The 23320-nt window shown below is 33.8% G+C and overlaps 2 protein-coding genes across 2 annotated transcripts in view; both read left to right on the forward strand.

The window, feature by feature from the left end:
* The first annotated feature begins 729 nt into the window (after positions 1-729).
* Positions 730-15966, forward strand: LOC105341025 (c-Myc-binding protein). The gene is made up of 5 exons (XM_011447305.4): positions 730-866; positions 3763-3835; positions 12752-12800; positions 15295-15424; positions 15728-15966. Exons 1-5 carry the CDS (start codon positions 852-854, stop codon positions 15755-15757), a joined length of 297 nt encoding a protein of 98 aa, XP_011445607.1. The 5' UTR covers positions 730-851; the 3' UTR covers positions 15758-15966.
* Positions 15967-22721: 6755 nt separating this feature from the next.
* LOC105330288 (nucleoporin Nup37) overlaps positions 22722-23320 on the forward strand; it is a 41411-nt gene continuing 40812 nt past the window's right edge. Inside the window, exon 1 of the mRNA XM_066070872.1 lies at positions 22722-22958. Within this exon, the coding sequence (XP_065926944.1) occupies positions 22800-22958 (159 nt within the window). The 5' untranslated portion in view covers positions 22722-22799. The remainder of the gene's footprint in view (positions 22959-23320) is intronic.

Here is a 23320-nt window from a genome sequence, read left to right on the forward strand (position 1 = left end):
ATTTCAAAATTTTTACATAATTTCACATTTTTTAACTTATCTTAAAAATTTTATTGTTAAACACCATTTTTTAAACTTTAAAATATTTGATTTATGTCTACTGCAACTAAAAAGCAAAAAAAATATAGGACTTCACATGCTTCTTTTTTTTCTACGACCTTTAGAACACATATACCCCCTTATCAAATGCAGCTAAAAAAGTGCCACGAACACAATTTAAAAATACACCAGAAAACAGCATTTTATTTCTTTGCTTTGATAAACCCTAAAATTCTTCTTTCAAAACTACATGTATTGAGTACAAATTAATTTTTTGGATAAACAGTACCTTTCCTCTGCATATATAAACACAAACGTACTAAAATCTCAGTACAAAAATTCACGATTTCCAACTATTGGACTCAATAAGATCAAACCATTTATATACTTGTAGACATTATTTACACTTGACTGCTTCCATCAAATTCAGAATTATCAATTAAACATTAAAAATTAGGGCAAAAACGGTAAATCCGAACAAATATCGTTTTCGATTTTAAAGCTTATTATAACTGCTAAATTGATGACGCGTCTGAGTAGGGATCCACCTTAAATTAAAAAAAATTATGATACTTAACTTTGCTAAACATTATATTTTTTATTTATAATTATTTAAAGTGTTTTTACTCAAAGTAGTTAGCCACTGTTACTCAAGTGAGCGATGTGGCCCATGGACCTCTTGTTATTCTTTAAAGTTCCTATGGGTTCTTTCGGGTCCTTTGGGGTAAATCGTTGCGCCCTGCTTGGTGTGTTGCGCATGCTCTGCCAAAGGTAGCAACCGTTCGACAATATTTATAGACCGAATAACAATTATGACAACTTACAGGGTAAGAATAGGTTTTTTTCTTATTAACTAATATAATCTTTTAATGCACAGTTATAAAAATTAGAATATTCCGTTATTTGATCACATTCTTTTTTATGCAGACCCATTTTCATTGTTCAGCATGGTGATCAAATTGTCCCTCTCTATGCGACTTGAGCCTAAATTACGCATTGAAGACCTTTGAGTGTTTTTTTTTTGTAAGTGATATTGAGTTGAGATCGAAAGTGTACAGGGTTTTCACAAATATAGCAATGTTTATCATTTTCAAATATATGTTTATTGTAGTTTAGACTTGAGTTCATCTCAGTTGCTATAGTCTGTCATGTCCCAGGTTACTCCTTCCCCCACTTTTTGTTGATTCTTTCCTCTCTCTAAGATTCTTTCCTCTTTCTGTGTTGAGAAATGGGGAGTTGAAATTACTTGAATTACTTAGACAAGAACTGATTCATAATTCAGAAGAGACTTTGACGAATATCGTCAACATGATTAACCGGGAATTCATTTCATATAAATCACTGAAGATACGGTACTCTTTTTTAAATATTTGGGTTAAAATTATGATATGTTAACTCAAATTTTCTCTTAGAGCAGAGTCTACTATAAATCGCCAGATCTTAAATAGCTACGTTTCATCAGAGACATGAATGTTATATATGTCTCTGGTTTCATTTCAATATGAAACTTAAATTTGCCAACATTAATTGTCTAAATGCATAATGTACAGTCACGTGCAAAAAGTATTCGGTCACAAAATGGCGGCGTGTTTACATTGGTGACGAATGCACAAGAATAAAACAAGCTTAATTTCTATTAAAACTTATGAAATAATTAAAAAAAAACTACTTACGGTTTAATATTTTGTTAGGTGTCCTTTAAGTCTGATGACATGTTGGATACGATTGGGAATAGAGCCATACAAACTTTTAATGTAAGCAGGCGTAATTTGAGTCCAAATTCGCCGAATTTCCTCGATCAAATTTTCCTTTGATGTAATTGCGCCACAGCGTGATTGAAGTTTCCTTTTAATGAAAAGCCACACATTTTCAATAATATTCAAGTCTGGTGACTGGGCAGGCCAGCTTAAACAGTTGATTCGATTTCTTGCAACATATTCTTGTGTTGATCTGGCTCGATGGACGGGGGCGTTGTCGTCTTGGAAAAAATATCCATTTTGGGGGAAATGTCTAGCAAGAACAGGCCATAAGTTTTCCTCTAAAATGTCTTGATATTTGGCAGCATTTATGTTTCCTTCTACCGGCGTCATAGTCCCTACACCTTCCCAACAAATGCACCCCCATATCATTACTTCATACTTCGCCTGTGAATTCCGCTTCTCAACGAGGTCGGGTCGCCATCCTTCGTCTTTTTTCCTCCAAATCCGAACCCTCTCGTCATGTCCAATCATGATTTTACTTTCATCTGAAAAAATTACACGTTTCCAATTCTCAACTGACCATAGTCTTTTCCCCCGACACCACGCAAGCCGCTTCTTCCTATTGTTTTCCTTTATAACAAGTTTCTTCTTAGCAACACTCCTCCTGTAATTATTTTTATGTAAATTATGTTGAATAGTCCTTCTACTCACTGGTTCAGGTCTTTCCTCGTTAAATTTGGCAGTTATATCTGACAGGGAACACCTCCGATTTGTTTTTACAATCCGTTCTAGCTTGCGATAATCCCGCGGCTTGATTTTTGGAGGCCTGCCGCTTCGCGGTTTGTTTTCTAGGGAACCCGTCTCTGAAAACCTTTTGCAAATGTCAATAACTGTTGATTTTGGTATTTTCAACAATTCACTAATCTTTCTCCGTGAAATTCCACTGTGCATTAAATCCACAATGACTTTTTTGGCGTCCGCTCCCGTTTCTTTTCCTTTCCGACCCATGGCTATAACAACTACGTTTTCTTTATTTGTAAACAAGCAGACGATAAACAAAAGTGTCACGTGATATACCACGTGACTAATTTCTAAATTTAAAAAATTCTACTTCCTGTAGTGCTAAAATTGTCGGACAAGGTCGTTTATTTTTTTACTTTCGTTTTCAAGCGTAAACACGCCGCCATTTTGTGACCGAATACTTATTGCACGTGTCTGTATGTCACTGGATAAAGAGAATTTATTAAACTATATTACTAAAGTTTAACACGTTTTTGGTGTGTTTTCGCTAGTAGTGGGAGGAATTTTACAACCACGTAAATGCACACCCATCCCCCATGGATACACACAGAGTGTGTATGGGGATAGAAATAAAGAAATATTTTAATTAAAAATGGTTTTTAACAAGTTGAATAATTGGTCTCTTCAATTACATGTTTATTTCTGAATAATGCATTTCCCCACACAGTATTTTTATTTCATGACATGTCATGTTTATGACATATTTGGAAAGCAATGATCGCCCTTATAATGACTTTTATAAGCCTCTTCTGTTAATAACTTGGTAGGGAAGAAATAAAAATAAGCAAAAAGCATCCACAGAGAATTGAAGAAATATGTATTCAAAAGTAAATTATACTCTGTTCCATGATTTTTACACAGCACATTTTCTTAAATTATTTGATACCTCAGGTTTTTAATAAATAAGAAATTTCAAGACAATTGTTGCTAAATAAATATGTTCCAAGCCAATGTTTAGATGGAGCATGCATGTGTATAAAATAGTGATATAAATCTGGAAAATGGGCTGTGGCTTTTTTAATTACACTAGTTTGAATAATTTTGCAGACTGATCATTTAATAATTTTAAACTTAATGGTAAAAATAAATGAAGTGACCCTAGGCAAATGAAACTCAAAAGTTTTGAAACTGTTTTATTTTATTAAAAAAATAGAATGGAAAATCCTGGAATTGCTTTCAATTAGTTTATAACAAATTTTTTTTCATATTTTGGTCAATATAGGGAGCAGATTCCAAAAGGGAGGAATTCAGAAGATACCTTGAAAAAGCTGGTGTTCTAGATGCACTCACAAAAGGTAAATCAATAGTATGTAATAGGGCTTAATCATTATAGCGAGCGCAGCTCGCCGGTGCACAGCGCCGGCGCGAAGCGAGCTCTACCGGCAAGGCGTGTGTGAATAGAAAATTCGGACTACCGTATTTTTGGGAAATTAGGTCGATACTTTTTCCCCCTGACATGTGGACCTCCCCCTATTCATGGTTTTTTTTTTTTTTGGTTGGAAAATTTGATATGAAATTAAGCAAAAATTTATGCAACCCTCCAATAAAATCATGAATGTTTACTATAATACTGCTTGAATTTCTGTGTAAAAATTGTATGGATTTTAATCAATATACTGTAGTAATTTATCATTTAAACAAAATTAAATGTAAATAGATTTATTTCTTCTTACATTTCTTACTTAGATCACTGACTTATATGCTGTCATGCATTTTGATCGTGTGCTTACGATAAACAGGAAATCGATTTCGCGCGGTAAAAGTAAAATGAGAACGGTACAAAGGGTAATTACGGGGGGAAATATGTCTGGTAGAAATTTAAAAAAAACAATTTGTTTTCATAATAGAATACATGAACAAGTTTTTTTCTGTATATTCAACGTAAAACTTTCGATGAAATTTTAGCCAGGTGTCTCTGAAATCAGTCTGGGTAGCGCTTACTTTGTTTATACACAGTTGAACTCTCGGCACGTGCTACTCATGCCTGCAGGCTTCAATAAGATCAGAGGTTGACTCGTGTGTATATACACACTGACAGTAAAAAGTCACACAGAGACACAGGGTGGCATGTGCTACCGTAGTCATGCCTCCAGGCTAGGTAACTATCCCCCGGTTAACACCAGTTTGTACACATGGCAGGGAAGTAATAAAAAACGATCTTAAATTAAAACCGGCCGTACTGAATTAATTGGTTTGATAATTTTGACGCAATTTCAGCCATTTTCTTATGATGTTTCCAAGAAATACATTTTATTTCCCTTTTGTTTAAAACTGTGAAATAAGATTAAAGGCTACTATATGATAACGTTATTGGTTTAAACCATTTATTCATTAGAACTAGCGGTAATTTTTCGACCAATTCTTCGAAGTCGACCTATTTATACTTTTTTTTATTTTTTGGCTAAAAACGGCCTCCTTCGCCCAATAAACCGTATCGACCTAATTTCCCAAAAATACGGTAGTTGCACATTCATTCAACGGATTTTTTCGGCGTCAGTAAATCGGACCAGTAATGCCTTGTTTTAATCGTCCCAGTAATTCCCTGTAAATATGGTTTCCTATTTACCACTCTCACGAGAACAAGATAAAAGACTATGTACATCATGCATTGTAAATAAAATAATTCCATTACATAAGACTAACAGAGTTGTCGTTCCTTCGAGTGACGTCACAATGGATGTCTTGCACATTGATCCCACAGAATTTTTCGGCGTCAGTAAATTTCGACCCACAATGCAATTTATCAATGTCGGACGATCTCAATAGACATGATTTCTTCTCGCGAGAATCAAAGTAAAACTTTTGAGAAACAGATAAATTGTGTAATTTCAAGAATATCATGCTTTTTAAGTAAACAAAACAGTATATTTCACTTAGTTTTTTTTCAGGGTTTTTTCAAAGAGACAGACGACACTTGACCGACGTGAACTTTGACGTCACAATAAGGGGAAATTACTCTAAGTAGTTATTGTAAATCTGCTGAAATATAAATACCAAAATCTTTTCAAAATCTTGCAAAGCTAAGGAATGGGGACATCTTTTTTTTTTTAAATAGGAAACAGTTGTAACTTGCTCTCATTTGGATGAGTGCTCACATTTATTTTATTCACTATATATTTACAGTAATTTCCAGGAACGTTTTTTAAAAGGGGGCGCGGCAGCATCATTCAAAAAATATTTTTAAGCAAAATGAAAAAGAAATTCACAAAATCAGGGAAATTCTAACCCGGGTGAGGAATGGTGAGTGCGTAGTATGCATTTAGCTCTTTAACTGCCCAATGGTATCTTTTTTTTTCACATTTATTACATCCTATGATAAGTCAATTTTTTATATGTAACTTTAAGAAAAATGTCTGCTGCAAGAAAAGAGGAAATAAACTGCAATAAACATTATGTTAAAATCTTTATTATTCAACAACATTGAGATAAATTCTATTTAATTAATAAATAATCTTATAAATTATGAATAATGAAAATTTGCTAGAAAAAATAGGCATGTTTATATTTTATTTTGCATTCAAATTCATTTACGTTACGTTGATACTTTTATTTTCATTGATTTATCATAATTCATTATTTGATCACATGCTGTGCTCGCCCCAACGGTCGCACCGTAAAACATATTACTTATGTATCAAAATGTATTGGTATGTTGTAGAAACACATGTTTCGTTGGGTCAAAATTTCTTTGTTTTTAAACCAAATAAAATTTTGTTGGCATTTAATGTCGTGATATTGTAATCCCTTTGTATTCTTTAATACTTGGGTTTAAATTTGTCATGGATTTAATTTCGTTGATTTCTGCTGCCAACGAAAATAACAAAATTAAATCCTCAACGAATATTTCTGCTTTTACACTCTCAAGCGATATTTGATACATTGTTTTGATGATCAGGGTTGTCTCCAAGACCCAGGAGGCGGGGAATTTCCCCGCCTTAAGTGACGTAATTACCCGGCTATTTTTTCATTTCAAACACAATCAATCTATAAGCTAGACCTCCAGACCCCCTTCTACTTTTTAGCTCACCTGAGCTGAAAGCTCAAGTGAGCTATTCTGATCACTTTTTGTCCGTCGTCCGTCTGTCCGTCCGTCCGTCCGTCTGTCTGTCCGTCTGTAAACTTTTTACATTTTGAACTTCTTCTCTAAAACCGCTTATCCAATTTCAACCAAATTTGGCACAAAGCATCCTTATGGGAGGGCGAATATAAATTGCAGAAATAAAAGTCCGATCTGTATTCAAAGCGGAGAAAACCTTGAAACTGTAGAAAAAGGGGGGTGCATTTTTAAAAATCTTCTTCTCAAGAACTACTGATTCCAATTCAACGTAGTTTAGCATAAATTATCCTTATGGTCTTTCGATTGTCGTGTGACGTCATTGTGAGCATTCCAGAATATTTTACCGTTATCGGTTATAATGATAGTGTTATGTGGTGCATAGTTTTGCCAATATTTCTTGATTTATACTTGTGTTTAACACATTTTAAGCTATGTAAAGTGAAATGACACCAATGTTTAACAATTCATAGAGAGTAGTTTGAGTTGAAATCGCTGAATTCAATGAAAAACTGATAAAACCGTATATAGGCAAACTTGACAGAGACCACAATTCATAATTTTTTACCAGGCAAGGTAAACATTTCTTTGCAGATTTCAATAGGATATATAATGAATTACAAATGTACCAATTTTCAGTGAGTTTGAACCATTATTTCAAAAGTTATAGACGTTTTATGTTGCTAAACTGTACTTATTCATGGTTGAAAAATCGTATCAAAATGCACTGTAAATGTGATAGCTTTCATACTGGCAATTTTTAAATGGCCTTAAAATGTTAAATTACTTAAAATAAAGGATTGCGATTAATTTCTTTTAAAAATTGCTTTATTATATCGAAATTAGTTAAAATAAATGTGATGTTTGATAAGAGAGCAGTCGTTGCTATAACTGTCCTGATAGTGTACCTGTGTTAGCTCCTACAGCATGAACAAAATATTTGCAACATACCAATATTTAACTTCAATTTGATTGTTTGCATATTAATCATCAAGTTTAAACAAAAATTACACAGATTAAACCATAAAAACATTGAGGGTGGAGAAACCTTATGGGAAGGAAAATATAAATTGCAAAAATAAAGGTCTAATTCTGTTTCATATCTGAGTTATTACGAAAATAATAATAAAGGAAAGGCGTGTTTCAATCAGTTTAATAGCCTCGGATTCAGCATCCGGTAAAATGGGTAGACAAGACTTGGCCTGGGCAAAACAAAAGATAAGCAGTTATTAATCTGCCAATCTCATTCAAATTTCAGGATATTTGATGGACCAGTATATTTGTATTTGCTGTAAATATTGCTGCAAAATAATGCGTATTTGGAATTGACGATTGCCGATCTGCCCCGGCTTTTATTTTGCCGCGGCCCGGTTTTGCTTACCCATTTTACCAAGACTCGTATTCCATACTTCTAAAACGAGGTTCTTTGTTTAAAGCAGCCATGACATTATACGAAAAAGGGTCGATCTGACTATGATGAATTTGCTTGTTGTGCAACAGTTCGCGTATGAAGGGAAATTTTTGAAACATGAAAAATATATTGGTGCCGATTTTGTGAAGTAAATTGAGGCTAAATATTTCAATGCGTTGACAGTTTTCACACATGACGTTGATGTTAGCTTGTTCTGATTTTCGTTTCGTTTTCATTATTTATGCTTTGTAACCTGGAAACTGTCGTCTGTATTTCGTGATTTTTACGTATCAAATCAAACAGAGACTTCGGTAAATCAAACAGTTACGTTAACTGTTTACCTGCGCAAATTAAGCAAAATCTGATGTAGGAGTACTGAAATACAATTCATTCTATCGGTAATTCGGCATTATTTTTTGCGTAATGGTAGATTAATGCAATAGGTTTTTGTTGAGATGCTCGGCATTTTCTCTAGTTTATTCAGTTTAAATAGAGTTTGATATCGCTTACGGAAATATGTAGGTATATACATGTATATATATAATTCATTTCGAAAAAATAAATTGTGTTCTTTATTTGTTATACATGTAGTGCATGTTTCTTGTGTTTAATTGTTAACAATATCTATTTACTAACCATTTTTGAGTGTTTGCTTCGAATTATAAACAAGATGCAGAGATTTGCTAACAATTCTATGTTTGTACACAGATCTTAAAAGCTAAAGATTAAATCAAAGTACTGATAGTACTGAAAAGCGCTAACCCAGCTTCTGTATGTATATAACAGATATATGTATATAGCATTTCAGCTTCTGTATACGCACTATATTTCCTCATCACTGCATGACAGTCCCTGCAATGATGTATGTAAGCCCCGTACATAAATTTCACAATAATCCGTAAATTAGATTCACAATAGCCCGTGCAGTTATGTGCATAAACCCCTGAAACTGGTTCCCTAACCAGTTTAAATGATGTATACTTTTGCTTAGAGGGGGCGGTTATTCGATGCACCGGAAGTTGAAGTCTAACGACAATAAAGGGCTGAGCTATGCTTAGCGCTTTAAAAAGTAAAAAAAATGTCAATATTTATTACGAAAATCTGTTCTTCCAGAAACCAACTTATTGAATTGTAAACTTAACCTTTTTAGCTCACCTGAGAATGGGGCCACAATGGGGGGTCGAAGTTTAACAAATGAATATATAGAGTAAATCTTTAGAAATCCTCTTCTCAGAAACTAATCGGCCAGGAAAGCTGAAACTTGTGTGGAAGCATCCTCAGGTAGTGTAGATTCAAAGATGTGAAAATCATGACCCCTGGGGATATGGTGGGGCCACAATGGAGGGTCGAAGTTTAACATATGAATATAAAAAGTAAATCTTTAAAAATCTTCTTCTCAGAAACTAATTGGCCAGGAAAGCTGACACTTGTGAGGATGCATCCTTATGTAGTGAAGATTCAAATTTGTGAAAACCATGACCCCCGGGGTTAGGTTTGGGCCACAATGGGAGATCGACGTTTTACATAGGAATATACAAAGTTAATCTTTAAAAATCTTCTTCTCAGAAACTAATCAGCCAGGAAAGCTGACACTTGTGTGGATGCATCCTCAGATAGTGTAAATTCAAAGTTGTAAAAATCATGACCCCCGGGGGTAGGGTTGGGCCACAATGGGGGATCGAAGTTTAACATAGGAATATATACAGTAAATCTTTAAAAATCTTCTTCTCAGTAACTAATTCGAAGGCAAAGCTGGAACTTGTGTGGAAGCATCCTCAGGTAGTGAAGATTCAAAGTTGTGAAAATCATGACCCCTGGGGGTAGGTTGGGGCCACAATGGGGGATTGAAGTTAAACATATGATTATATACAGTAAATCTTTAAAAATCTTCTTCTCAGAAACTAATTGGCCAGGAAAGCTAAAACTTGTGTGGAAGCATCCTCAGTTAGTGTAGATTCAAAGTTGTGAAAAGCATGACCCCCGGGGTAGGTTTGGGCCACAATGGGAGGTCGATGTTTTACATAGGAATAAACAGTCATCTTTAAAAATCTTCTTCTCAGAAACTAATCAGCCAGGAAAGCTGGAACTTGTGTGAAAGCATCCTCAGGTAGTGTAGATTCAAAGTTGTGAAAATAATGATCCCCAGGGGTAGGGTGGGGCCACAATGGGGGGGGGGGTCAAAGTTTAACAAAGGAATTTATAGGGTAAATCTTTAAAAATCTTCTCAGAAACTAATCAGCCAGATGATTCTTTATAATTGTTAAGACTTTGGCCCCAGGACAATTCTTTGGCCTCACGAGAAGGTTGAGAGTTTACTGTACGTTTATATCCCATATATAAACTTTTGTTAGGGATCTTTCTGAGAACTGCAATACTCAACACATGATATGACTATAAAATCATCCTGTTAGAAAAGGGACTAATGATTATAAACATAAGAATATCCAGGGGAAAATGGATTTTATTTATACAGGATTTACATGAATTATTGTATATTGTCCAGATAGTTTGTATTATGACTCCATTGAGCTGATTTTATCATACCTATTGTTCCTCAGGTGAGCGATGTGGCCCATGGGCCTCTTGTTTATTTCTCCCTTCTACATCAATTTTTAGAGACAACCCTGAATGATACACCAATATAAATTTGAGTTTTTAATTTGCTCTTTTCAAGTTGGGATTGAAGTTCTTAATTTAGAAATGACTTATATAAAAAAAATTGTGTGTTTAGGGTAACACTGATGAAAAATTAGGTTAGGTAGGTAGGTAGGGATTTTTTTTTATTTTATCATATTTTTTTCTGCATGAATTCTAAGAATGTTTGTTTGTGTCATATTAAAAAACAGGTTTTTTAATAGAAATTATATAAAATTCACAATCGGATAAAAATAGACATCTAAAAATGGTAGGATTGGGGCATTTTTGTAGGTTAGGTTGCGTTACCCTAAACACACAACTTTTTTTTTTTTTAGGCCTCATACATAATATTCATGCTTGCCATTTTTAACTGAGATTAAATGTAGTATGATTATGATAAGCATCTGGTAATTAACTTTGGCAGCTTTCATGCACACATGTATCAACAACATCTATAATGGTGAATGCACAGGTCAATATCACTGTGCTTAATGTTCACTGAAAATTTTCTGATTACGAAGATATTGAAATTAAAAACACAGTGTGGTAATGTTTTCCATGTCTACAGTATGTGGAAAGTTTCAGGGTTATTTATTCTAAAAATGTTAAAAGATAATGTAATCATTTATCTTATTATTTGTTTCCATTTATACCCAAGGGGAGTTTTCAAAATAGGATAAAATGCAACACAAGTCAGTATCCTAGACTGCTCCCTTGTAAATGAAAATAAAAAAACTTATTAATAAGTTCAAACCTTTTCAAATCCAAAGATTTCATAAAAATCTTTTCTTTTTATATGTGCAATCTTATTATTAAAGCTTTCAAAGTCACATGTCATGGACTTTGTTTTTTTTGTAAAAATTAATAAAATTAATAAGATGCTTCTGTCCTGTTACTTTTTAATGGTAAACTACAAATTCTACCACATTTATTGCTGAGATCAAGGAGATGCCACGGACATTTTTTTCCAATATACCAAGAACATCATCAATAAATTATCAGATCTTAAACACATACCAAATTCGAGTCGATCATGAGTTTATAACTTAAAAACTTGCTCTTTATAAAAAAAAAACCAACATTGATAACACGTGTTAGTGTCCTTTAGAGCGATGTGTATTCCCTTTAATGTATATTTCAAAGAGCTAAACACAACTTTTCCAAGACCCTTCCCCAACACATTTTCACTGCTTGTTCGTCCAAATAAAAAAAACCAAACTAATAGGTTAATTATTGAATTCATTAATCTAAATTAATTTTAAAAAATCATAAATAATTTAAGTGTGTATTTCATTCATCGAAAAATATATTGTCTGCATTCGATTCCGATCGATAGTCTGCGATCAATGTACTTGTAAACAAACATTCCTATATATAAACAAGTTGAACAAAACCTTTGGGGTTATGCGGAACAGCCGTCTCTGGTTTCAATCAGATTCATCTCGCTTGAAAATATGACCTACTTCCTCTCTCTATAGATAAACCGATCAGCTGATAATCGGAGCTGTTAGTAGAATAGAAATAAAGTTCTTGTTATCGTGAATGTTGCTGAATAACTTCCTCGGTCTTGAAATGTTATTTAGAAATAAAAAAAGCCTTGGCTGTTATATTTCTAAACTACATTTCTCGACCTCGGAGGTTATTCTGCAACATTCAGGAAAAACTTATTTCTTAATCAAACCAGTGATATATATTTCTGAGGTCAATTATTAACGTCCTATAAATCTTGACATCATATCTGCAGTGAAGTTGTTTCGTCAAATTGAACACCTGAGTTATCCCGAGTTATCTTCCTGTAACTACAAACCTTACCTTAAAAATTAGACAAAGAAGGTGTATGATCTTCACTAAAAATCTTTGAAAGAACTATCAGGGTCTGTGTTGTATTATGGTCTGTTTGGAAAGCCAAAAAAAATCTTTCTTTATAAGCCTGGGCCTCATGTTGGAAAATTTGGTCAGAAATCTTGCTTGAAAGTTATTATATAGCATTTGTTTGATATAATATGTTGGGATTTCCTAAGATTTTCTGATTTCTAACTTCACCAGATTAAGTAGATATACAAATCATTGGTTAAGGGAATTATATTTTCATGATTTTTTTCATTTCAGTTTTGGTTGGTCTATATGAGGAACCAGAGAAACCAAATAATGCTTTAGAGTATCCTTTATAAATTTATATGTATGCTTCACCGAGACGGGTATGAAATTTACTAACCAGGTATCATCCCATACCCGGTCACTACATGACTTTGTAACTAATAATACAGTATAAAATTTACATGTAAGAAGATATTATATTTTGTTTTCCCTCTGACTGAAATGTCACACTTTCATTGGTTTAAAGATGGCACGTGACTGCTGGACTTATCTTTTTGTGCGGATGGTGAGAATTAATGTTTCGCAATATGGGCAATTCACATGTTCATCTTGACATCACATAATATTTAATACAGAAATCATGTTCCATAAGTTCTTAAAATATTTGTAGTAGTTCCCTTTTAAAATTACTTTAAAATATTAGATTAGTTGCCCTTTTAATATTGACGTCACATTGTTGTGTCTGGAGTAGAATAAAATGGCAGCATCAAGATTCACTCAAACCTCTGCAGAGGTAAGAAAACGTTTTAGAATCAATAACAACCAAACATTGGAAGTGAACAATGGTGTATAAAAGACAGTTTGAGAGGTAAAAATGAGAATTTAATTTAAGAGTAAGACTGTGTAAAATTGGACAAGTTGTAAGGCCACTTTAACATGGATTTTTGTATAGATCATCGCTTCTTGTAAAATAAATGTCTCACTTGATAGTCCTTAGGAAAACGGAACACTTATTATCCCCTCGCGCAACTTGTTGCGAGGGGGATATAGCATCGCTGCTGTGTGTGTGTATGTATGTATGTGTGTGTCCATTGTCAGCTCTTTATTCTCAAAATTCCAAGAAAACCCTTAATGAATATTCATCAAACTTTGTACACTTCTTTGACATGGTAAAAGGACAAATCCTATTGATTTCCAAGTCAACTGATTCAATATTTTTTAAATTGTCGTAAAAAAGCAAAGTTAAAACATGAATTTTATGTACGACTTGACAATAGACATTTCCGGTAATTTTATGTAGGACTTTAAGTTAATCGCTACCGTATGCAGTTCAAATCAATAACTTGATATTTTTGGGATTTTAATCTAGTAAAGGTAAAACAAAAACCAAAAAAACAACGTTTTGTAGTATTGGAGGGTTAGAAGATTGCCCATAGGTAAAAGTTGAAGCGGGTATGTGGGTATAGTCCACTAATGCATTTTCCATAGGCGGTAATGTTAACGTTAGGGTTTATAGCTCCGGCCCTAATTTTCGTTCAGCAACGAGGGACCTCTTGAATGAAAGCTCATCAAATTGTCTCTTTCCTGTTAAAATTTCATAGTTTGAAGTCCGATTCGTTTTCCGGCAAAATGCGTCTGTATTGAAAAACTCTGAAAATGAAAGTAAAAGTAGGGAATTTCTCAGTTTTGGAAAGGGTGTACATCAAACAATTTCAATTTTTTTCTTCAAATGATAATTCAATTTTGACACTTGTTTTTAAAATTGAAAATCCTCTTTTCTGACATGTGTCAAGCATTCTGATTTAAAATGTCCCAATAAATGTATATACACTCTGAAAGTATAGGGACTATTTTGCTTAAAGGCACTACTTTGTTGTCCTACCGATTCTAAAAATAGTTAGAGGGATATACCCATGTACATGTACATGTACATGCATAGACACACCAAAAGAGCCCGGCTTTCAGTACTTCAGTACTTTGATTTGTACAAGCTCCTCCCCTCCCTTCAGGGTTTTGTATAAAAAATTTAACAAGGGATAAAAGAATTACCGGGTACTAAAGAATTGTTGTTAAGGTCAGCAATGAAGCTTATATACCTCCTAAAAATTAGTTTTGTCAAGAAAATTTCAAAGGCGTTCACAAAAAATTGTATTAGACTATGCCTGATATATATCTTAATTAACTCCTACCACTCCAAACTTGTTTATGAAGTTTGCAATAGCTTGAATGCACTTTAGACCCCAAAACTTACCTGTAACACGTACATGCTTTATGACCTAATGGATAGTGCATTGGGCATTCAATTGGCCATCATCTTATACCATTTGTGTCAAAGCTAGCATACCTAGATACTAGCTGCAAAGGCAATATCAAGTTTAGAGTTCTCCGTGACAGGGACTATTTCACAAGGTGAATCCAAGAGAAATAGGAGGGACAATAAACTTGCTATCATCCGAATAGTCTGTAAATAGGTATTTTGTTAGAGTGTAGATGATGTTATTTGTCTGCTATGCAGGTTTTCTTAATCATAATGGTAAACATTATTAAATTCAGAGTTATCAAACTTGAAATTAAACTTAGTGACTTGGATTAAATCAGAGGTGTTCCAAAATTAAAAATGAGGGAGATAGAATGCTGCGAGTGAATAGTTTCAATGACTTTTCATCATGGGCAGATAGCATGGAAACTATTTTATGGTTAGATAGAATACATGTACCATGTTATTTCATCATTATTTAACATAGAAAATATTCACAGAGGTATAATAAACTATATATATATATATATATATGTGTGTGTGTGTTTTTACTATATAGTCCTTACACAATATTTAGCTTTTTGAAGCAGCACTTGGGAGCATCTGGGCCTGAGACAGCTGATGTAGAGGCTTTAAAACTAGAAGTAACAGAACTTCGCCAGAAAGTGGAACAGCTTACAGAGGAGAACCAAGAATTGAAAGCAAAGGCATGTATTGTAACTTGTCCATATGTATCTGTAGTGCTGTACCCTAAAATGCTATAATCATTCTAAAGCCTGATGGTCTGCTCTTATTTTAGTGTTGTTCAGCATCAACCTGCCAGCTTACTTTTAATGTTCAGAGCCTCAGAATGTGTTCAGAAGGTCAAACTATTAAATATTATGTGTTCAGTGTGTCCGTGCTTGTGGTATTATACACAAGTATAGCATCTTGGTAATTATGCATATGTATTTACGTTTGTTTTTTATCTGCAATGTCTTTTCTGTAATATTTTATTCATTTTTTTCTAGTTACAACAACTAGATGAGGAGACTGCATAGACCTGTCAGGGATAATCATTCATTGGAATTTTACAGACCTCATTCTAGATTTCCAAATCATAAAATGGAGACATTCAATGTACATGATATACTTCAGAAAAAGTATTGTCTTTCTTCTGTATGTTATATAGTTTACAAAAGAAAAGGTTCATTTATGAATTTTTTCTTATTCATATGTTAAAGAATAAATCATAAATCATAATTTTAAAGGATGGTCGTGTTGTCTTTTTTTCAGCCAATTTTAACCAAACTTGGCATAAAGCATTCTAAGGCAAAGTGATTCAAAGTTATGAAAATTAAGGACCACCCTCTTTTTCAATGGGAGTTAATTCGGAATTATTGAAATTTTTTTTAGAAATTTTCAAAAATCTTCTCAAGAACCATTTGGCCAGGAAAGCTGAAACTTGGGTGGAAGCATCCTCAGGTAGTGTAGATACAAAGTTGGGAAAATCTTGACCCCCCCGGGGGTAGGGTGGGGGCACATTGGGGGGGGGGGGGTCGAATTTTTACATTTGAATAAATAGAGTAAATCTTTAAAATTCTGCTCAGAAACTAATTAGCCAGGAAAGCTGAAACTTGTGTGAAAGTATGCTCAGATGTGTAGATTCAGATTTGAAAATAGTGACTCCCGGGGGTAGGATTGGGAGGGGGGGGCGAATTTTTACATAGGAATATTTAGAGTAAATCTTTAAAAAACTTATCAGCCGGGTGATTCTTTTAAATTATGTAGACTTTGGCCCGAGGACAATTCGTGGGCATCACAAGGGGTTCAAAGTTTAATGTAGGTGTATATCCCATATACATAAACAATTTTTTAGGATCTTTTTGAGAACTGCAATGCTCAACATGTGTTAAGACTAAAAAATTATTCTGTTAGAACAGGGACTAATGATAATTAGAATATCCAAGGGGAAAGTGGATTTTTATTTATATAGGATCTGCGTGTATTATACAGCATTGTCCAGATAGTTTGTATTATGATTCCAACAAGGTACCCCACTACACCTAATTACACTTATACTTTTTAAAACCCTACGTCACAAGATGGCGATTTAAATGTTTTGTTAAGCTGTTTATATCGTTCAGTTGGGTTGTATATCGTCGTAGCTCAGTGTTAAAGTATTGGGCCTCTGAACCGCAGATCGTGAGTTCGAATCAGTCTGGTTCATGTAAAGTGGATCAAATTTTTGAAAATGTAATTTTTCATCCAAAATTGCACATATTTTTGCTTATTAGACTTAAATACTTCTTATCCATTATGATATCTACCATAATCAAGTAATTTTCTGCTGATTTGAGAAAGTATTTCACGTTGTAGTGAGCAACTTTAAGGTGAATAACACACCTGGAAAAAATCACTCGGATTAACAGTAAATTATTTAAATAGGAAAGATATGATAAAAAACAAACTGTACAAATGTCGAATGAGCGAAAAATTTGCAGTTTGGGGATAAAAAATTAATATCTATAGAATTCAATACAATAAGTAATTGCAAAAGACCCTGCAGGATTTGAACTCGGGATGTACGGATCACAAGCCCGACACGTTAACCACTCGGCTATGAAGTAAGTTAAATATTGCTTTCGATAAAATCTTTTTAATAAAATGAAATGTCGTTTCGATGAGAGGTCAGCCATTTTGTGAGGATGTGTTATTCCACCTAAGGCTGATTTGATTGTTCCTCAGGTGAGCGATGTGGCCCATGGGCCTCTTGTTTAACTCACCTGAGCTTAAAGAAGGCCTTAGTAAAATAAAGTGATATGCCAGTCAATATATTAATTAGAATATCATTTAACATATTACGTGACAACATTTTTCATTCGAGTGTATTCATCAATGAAGTGAGTAAGGTTATATAACGTCAGAAGAGTTCACGCCAGATAAACAACAATCGTTTAAAATGGGGAGACCAATCAAATTGTTTAATGTTTTTAAAGAGACATGGTCACGATCTTGGTCAAAAACTATTTTTCCGATTCTAATGTTTACAATGCTTTAGTAAGGCATATTTAGTAGGTAACCAAAATTCGAGTGCCATTCATTGAGTTTTTAGGGAGTTACAAAGATAACAATTCTTTGCTTTGTTAACGAAGCATTTGTTTACATTTTTTTATATTTACGGTTCGTAAACCATAGTTAACGATTCGTAAACTATGATTAACGGTCCGTTTAGTTTAGTTTTCATCTGTAAAACTATATTTAACGGTTGTAAACTAAAGTTAACGAATGATAATCTAAGTTTATCCGTCTGCAAATAACGTTAACGATAGATTTTGCTAATAAATATAGATTCACATATGTAAACTATAATTTACATTCGTTAACTATGGTTAAGAGTTGTTAATTATAGTTTCACAATTGTAAACTATATTTATCTGATAAACTATGTTTTGCAATCGTAAATGGTTGGTTGAGTGTTAATTGTAGTTTTACACTTCTGAAACACATGATCGCGTTAACTATGGTCAACAGATGTGAAGTATTGATTAACGTCGTTAACTTTAGTATTCTGTCCATAAACTGTAGTTTACAACCGTTTAAACTAGTTTATTGACTGTGAAACTACATGTATGATTATCTCGTTTTTGTGAATTTGGCGTGCCTTACAAATCAGCTTGAAAACGATTTTTACTGGTATATCAAACCAGGGCACGGGCCTTGTTTACATGACAAATAATTGTGAGCAATGTATCTTCCTTATAACTTAACAACTGATTCACAAATTTAATTTGATCTTTAGAAATGTGTTTTAAAGCATTGTAAAAAAAAAAAATAAAAACTGAAAAGTAAAATTTCATCAAAATCGCATCTTCGCTAACCAATGGTTTTCGGTCCACTCTGCTCCCCATAAACCCTTGGCAGATCTCATTACGAAAACTCGGTGATGCGGTGCCGCTATCTGGGAAAAGAGTACCAATTCATTTCCCATAGAGCTTAATGTTAACCTAAACAAACCTGGCTAGTTTGCTATGTTACTTACAGACATATCCTTGGTCACATTTGAAAGTTCATTCCAAAATATGCTGAACAACTCGCAACCAGCTCAAGACAACTCGGCCCCCAAATTAGGATGACCTAAGTCAAGACAACTCGCCCCCAATGAATTGACATCAATGATTTTCGAAAATATTAACAGGAAGTCAAATATTTAACTAAATTTTATTGTTAAATACATCGTGAGATTCAGAGCTTGCATACATGAATAAGTCGTCATTTTGAAGAATCAAAATTATACGTGTACATGTCACTCTAATAATTTACAGCTTGGGTTTCATCATAATTTTAACTAATTATCATATTTACATGGATAATATACCGCGAAAGACAACTCATCGAAAAAATTCATCGATGCGACAACTCACCGAATGGACAGCTCATCGATACGACAAGTCATGGAATAGACATCTCATGGATATGACAATACATCGTAATGCACTTTTAAATTGCCAGTTTGCTTACATTACCGGTCAACAGCAATCAAGCCCAAATTTCCCTCTCCATCAAAAATTCGATATATCACCCTTTTCTGTCGCTAATCTGCTGCATTGGGGTCTGATTCATTGCCTGCCCGGTCGTTTAACATTACACATGGTTTAATTTGATTAATGTCATATGTGAATATGTGCATATCCATTGTTCTTTCCCACTGTAAGTCCATAAGAAGGAACTGCAATTATATTTCTATAATCGCAATTGCTCTGTCTGTATACTATGACGTATTTCTTAAATGACTGCAACATTGCATCCTTCGATAATTTCATTCAGCAATGGTCATTTAAATCACCACCTCTTGATTAGAGTTTCTTGCATGTGTTGTTTGCATATTTAGGAAACAATTTTTCTCCTAAGGGGAATTTTCCTTATCAGAATTTGAACAAAGCAAAACATATTGATATTGTCAGATGCTTAGAGCAGTTTGATTTATTAAGTACATTGAAAAAAATGCCATGATTATACAATGGCAGGACAGCATCACATTCTTAAGCACTAGAATTTAAAATCAAAATTTATCAGAATCAATCACTCATACAGTCATACCTGTAGTAATATATACAATGCACTATAATTTTAATTGTTAATTTGTTACTATTCTTTAAATAGAACCGTTACTATAAGACACTCAAGCCATCTACTGGGATGTTTAATATGTATTGAACATAATATGTATCGAACATAAATCATCAAAAGTCAATAAAATCATCAAATGTGCAAAGAAAATATAAAAATAAAATTGGGGCCAAAATTTTTTGTAGAGGCTAAATTTGAGGCCATGCCAATTTTGAGGCCTGGCCCCGCCGTCACCAACTTTCCTCAAGTCAATACTCAGCCTCAAATCTGAGGTTTGACCTCAAATTTATGCACTTTTCTTTACAGGATTTGAGTTGAGGAATGAGTTGAGGGATTTAAAAATTTTGGTGACGGTGGAACCAGGCCAAAATTTAGGGTCAAGCCAAATTTGAGGCAAAAAGTGAGGCAATGCCAATATTGAGGCCAGGCCAATAGGACCAAACCAGGTTTTAGATTATGCCTGTATTTTGTCTCGAATAAACTTTGATTTATTAGATTTTAGGGACAACCCCCCCCCCCCCCCCGCCCGACTTTCTGTAACTCGTCGATGGTGATCTTCATTTTTTACTTATCAACAAACATATCTCAAATATTCAAGAGATAAGAAAAGCCCGAAGGACTTTATGGAAGATTTGTTCACGTACCAACCCGTATTTATTTAAGAAATGAACTCAATGTCTACCCAAGTTATACTCGTATAACCTGGGTTGGGGCAATTTACGCTTTATAATCCGCGAAGTGGATTATAAAAAAGCGTAAATTGCTCCAACCCAGGTTATACGAGTATAACTTGGGTAGATATTGAGTTCATTCCTTATAATTTAATTTTCTGGAATTTGCTGTACAAATTGAGTCCGTTTTACTTTTAAAAATGATATAAATCTGTTCAAAATTCAAACGTAACGTCAAGTGAATTAGTCCGTTGGTGCATTGTGACATGCAAACCAGGTTATACAAATTTAACTAAATTTTTCTATCCAATCAAATGCCGCGTTACAGCCAGAATTAAATTATATTCCGATATACATTATATAAATAGTGCCTGTTTGGGAGGGTAACAGTTGAAATTGACACCCCTCGAAAACCATTGTCAACCTCCGCGAAGCGGAGGTTGACAATGGTTTTCGAAGGGTGTCAATTTCAACTGTTATCCTCCCAAACAGGCACTATTTATTTTGTTATACTGAATGTCTTAATTTTTAAGAAAATTTTACTGCTTTTATATAGGAATAACGTGAATTATAAGGCGAACCGTACGCACATTATTTTCGCGCATGTAACATTTTTTAATGTTACCCGTTGCTTAGTGCGTTGCTAACGCTGAGGGTAATAGAAAATATTATTAACTACGTCTTAACCAATCAGATTTCAGTATTTAACATGAAAGTATAACCAAAAAAAATGATACCTTATTTCTTATATTTTCATTTGTTGCAAATTATGACGATAACTTTGCTCCAAACATTTTTTGTGTGATGACCTAGAAAGCCGCTTCGATTAACATGACGTAACCAAAAAAACAGTTCAATAATATGTTGCAAGTATTGATTATCATTATAAATAAATATGACACTGCGTTTGACAAGACAACACTTTTTATGATAATATAGTGAAACAGTAAAGAAAATTCGCTTGTACAACTGAAAAAAAAAACGACTGAAGCTTGGCGGAATAATACCACTTCCGCGGCGCGTCGCGTCTTTTAACCACAGTGAACCGCAATGAACCACAATGAACCGCAATGAACCACAATGAAACCACAATGAACCACAATCATACTACAATGAACTTTATTAAGGTGATAAATGTTTTTCAAACGGTATAAAATTTCATTAAAGTTTAATTTAAGGTCAGATGCGACCTATTATCAATTATTTTCAACTCATTCCTATCTCCGCAATGTGAAGATACCCATTTCTGTTATTCCAAATTTACATATAAATTCTTTGACATATAATCTGCCGTCAATTGGTCCCTTGAATTGATACAACTTTGAAAGTCTCAGAGGTCTTATTACATTGAAATTACTAATATTTAAAGCAGAATACTTATAACAAACATGGTGAATTTATCAACCATTAAAAGATTATTTATGAAATATTTAGTTGAAAATTTTGAGCTCAAATCATGTCCAAGTCCGTTAGATAAATATAAGAAAACCCTTACGGGATATATAATTTAAGATATTTATAAAATTTGTATATTCTTCTATATTTATTCATTAAAATATGCATTAAAGTAGTATTTAAAACTAATTGACATGTCCAAATCCTTCAAATATTCAACCGATACATATATAAGAATTATTATTTGATTAAGATATCTATCAAATTCATATAGTCTTCTATATTTATGCAGTAAATTATTTATTAAGACTATTTAACTCTATGTTTATTATTTATAAAACGTACCTGGGTACGTTATCTCTTGGAGAAAACGTACCCTAGGAACCTAACGTTTTCTCCTGATACCGAAGCGAGGGGCTGTGTCCAAAAAGTTCAGACCAGAAGTATTTGATATTAATAGCATCACCCGTTTGATAAAGCAAAGGTTTATCACACGGGTAATATACACCACACGTATGAGATAAATAACATGTTCATGTATATAGGATAGCTGATTTCCAGGCAGAAAGGTCTAGAGTTTAATTATTTTACAACTGTCGATCTGTCAACTCGACTACTTGTACATGTATCTTTCGACTGGGAACTGTCAATTGTCAACTTGTCACATCCAGCGACCTGTTGACCTACTTATCTATAAATAAATTTCTTTCGAAACTTCGCGGTGCGAACCATCTCAGTGCGAAATAGGAGCGAAACATCTCAGGGCTAAACATGTTTAGGTGCAAAACATCCCGTACCCGAATAGACCTGCCCCAACCTGGCTCTTCTGACTTGGAGGTACAAAAAAGGCTTTCTGAAAAAGCGCCACACTATTTTACACTGTTGTTGAACAGTTGACTCATTGGATATGGTTATTACGGAGCAATATACACCAGCAACATACTATATTCCATGTCATGACATAGTCAACACTTTGGAGTTTTGTCCATATAATTGGTGCTCATGCTTGCTTGCAGTTGGAACCAATTCACGAGTTGTCCTCTATCGATGTAGGTTTACCACTGAGGTAAGGGTGCAAAACACGGTTTTATAGGTAACATTATAAGGACGTTTTTAGATGAGGGACAAGCAAAACTTATCTTAATTAATTTGTAAAAATTGATAAAATTGTAAAAACATGATACATATATCTCTATATATCAATAGAGTTAGAGTTTATTTGGCACTCTAAACATGAGGAAAATGGGCAAAAGAATGACTCTAAATGCAGTACACCCATGCATTTTAGCCCCCCCCCTCCCCCCAACAGCAGAATGTAAATAAATCAGCCATTTTAATTTCTGTGCATTTTCAACAGGTTTGGACCAATCTCCCAAATGGGATATAATAGCCCGTTTGGGATAGAATAGCCCAAATGGTATATAAATT

The sequence above is a fragment of the Magallana gigas genome, chromosome 9 (assembly GCF_963853765.1).
Source record: "Magallana gigas chromosome 9, xbMagGiga1.1, whole genome shotgun sequence".
Classification (NCBI taxonomy): Eukaryota; Metazoa; Mollusca; class Bivalvia; order Ostreida; family Ostreidae; genus Magallana; species Magallana gigas.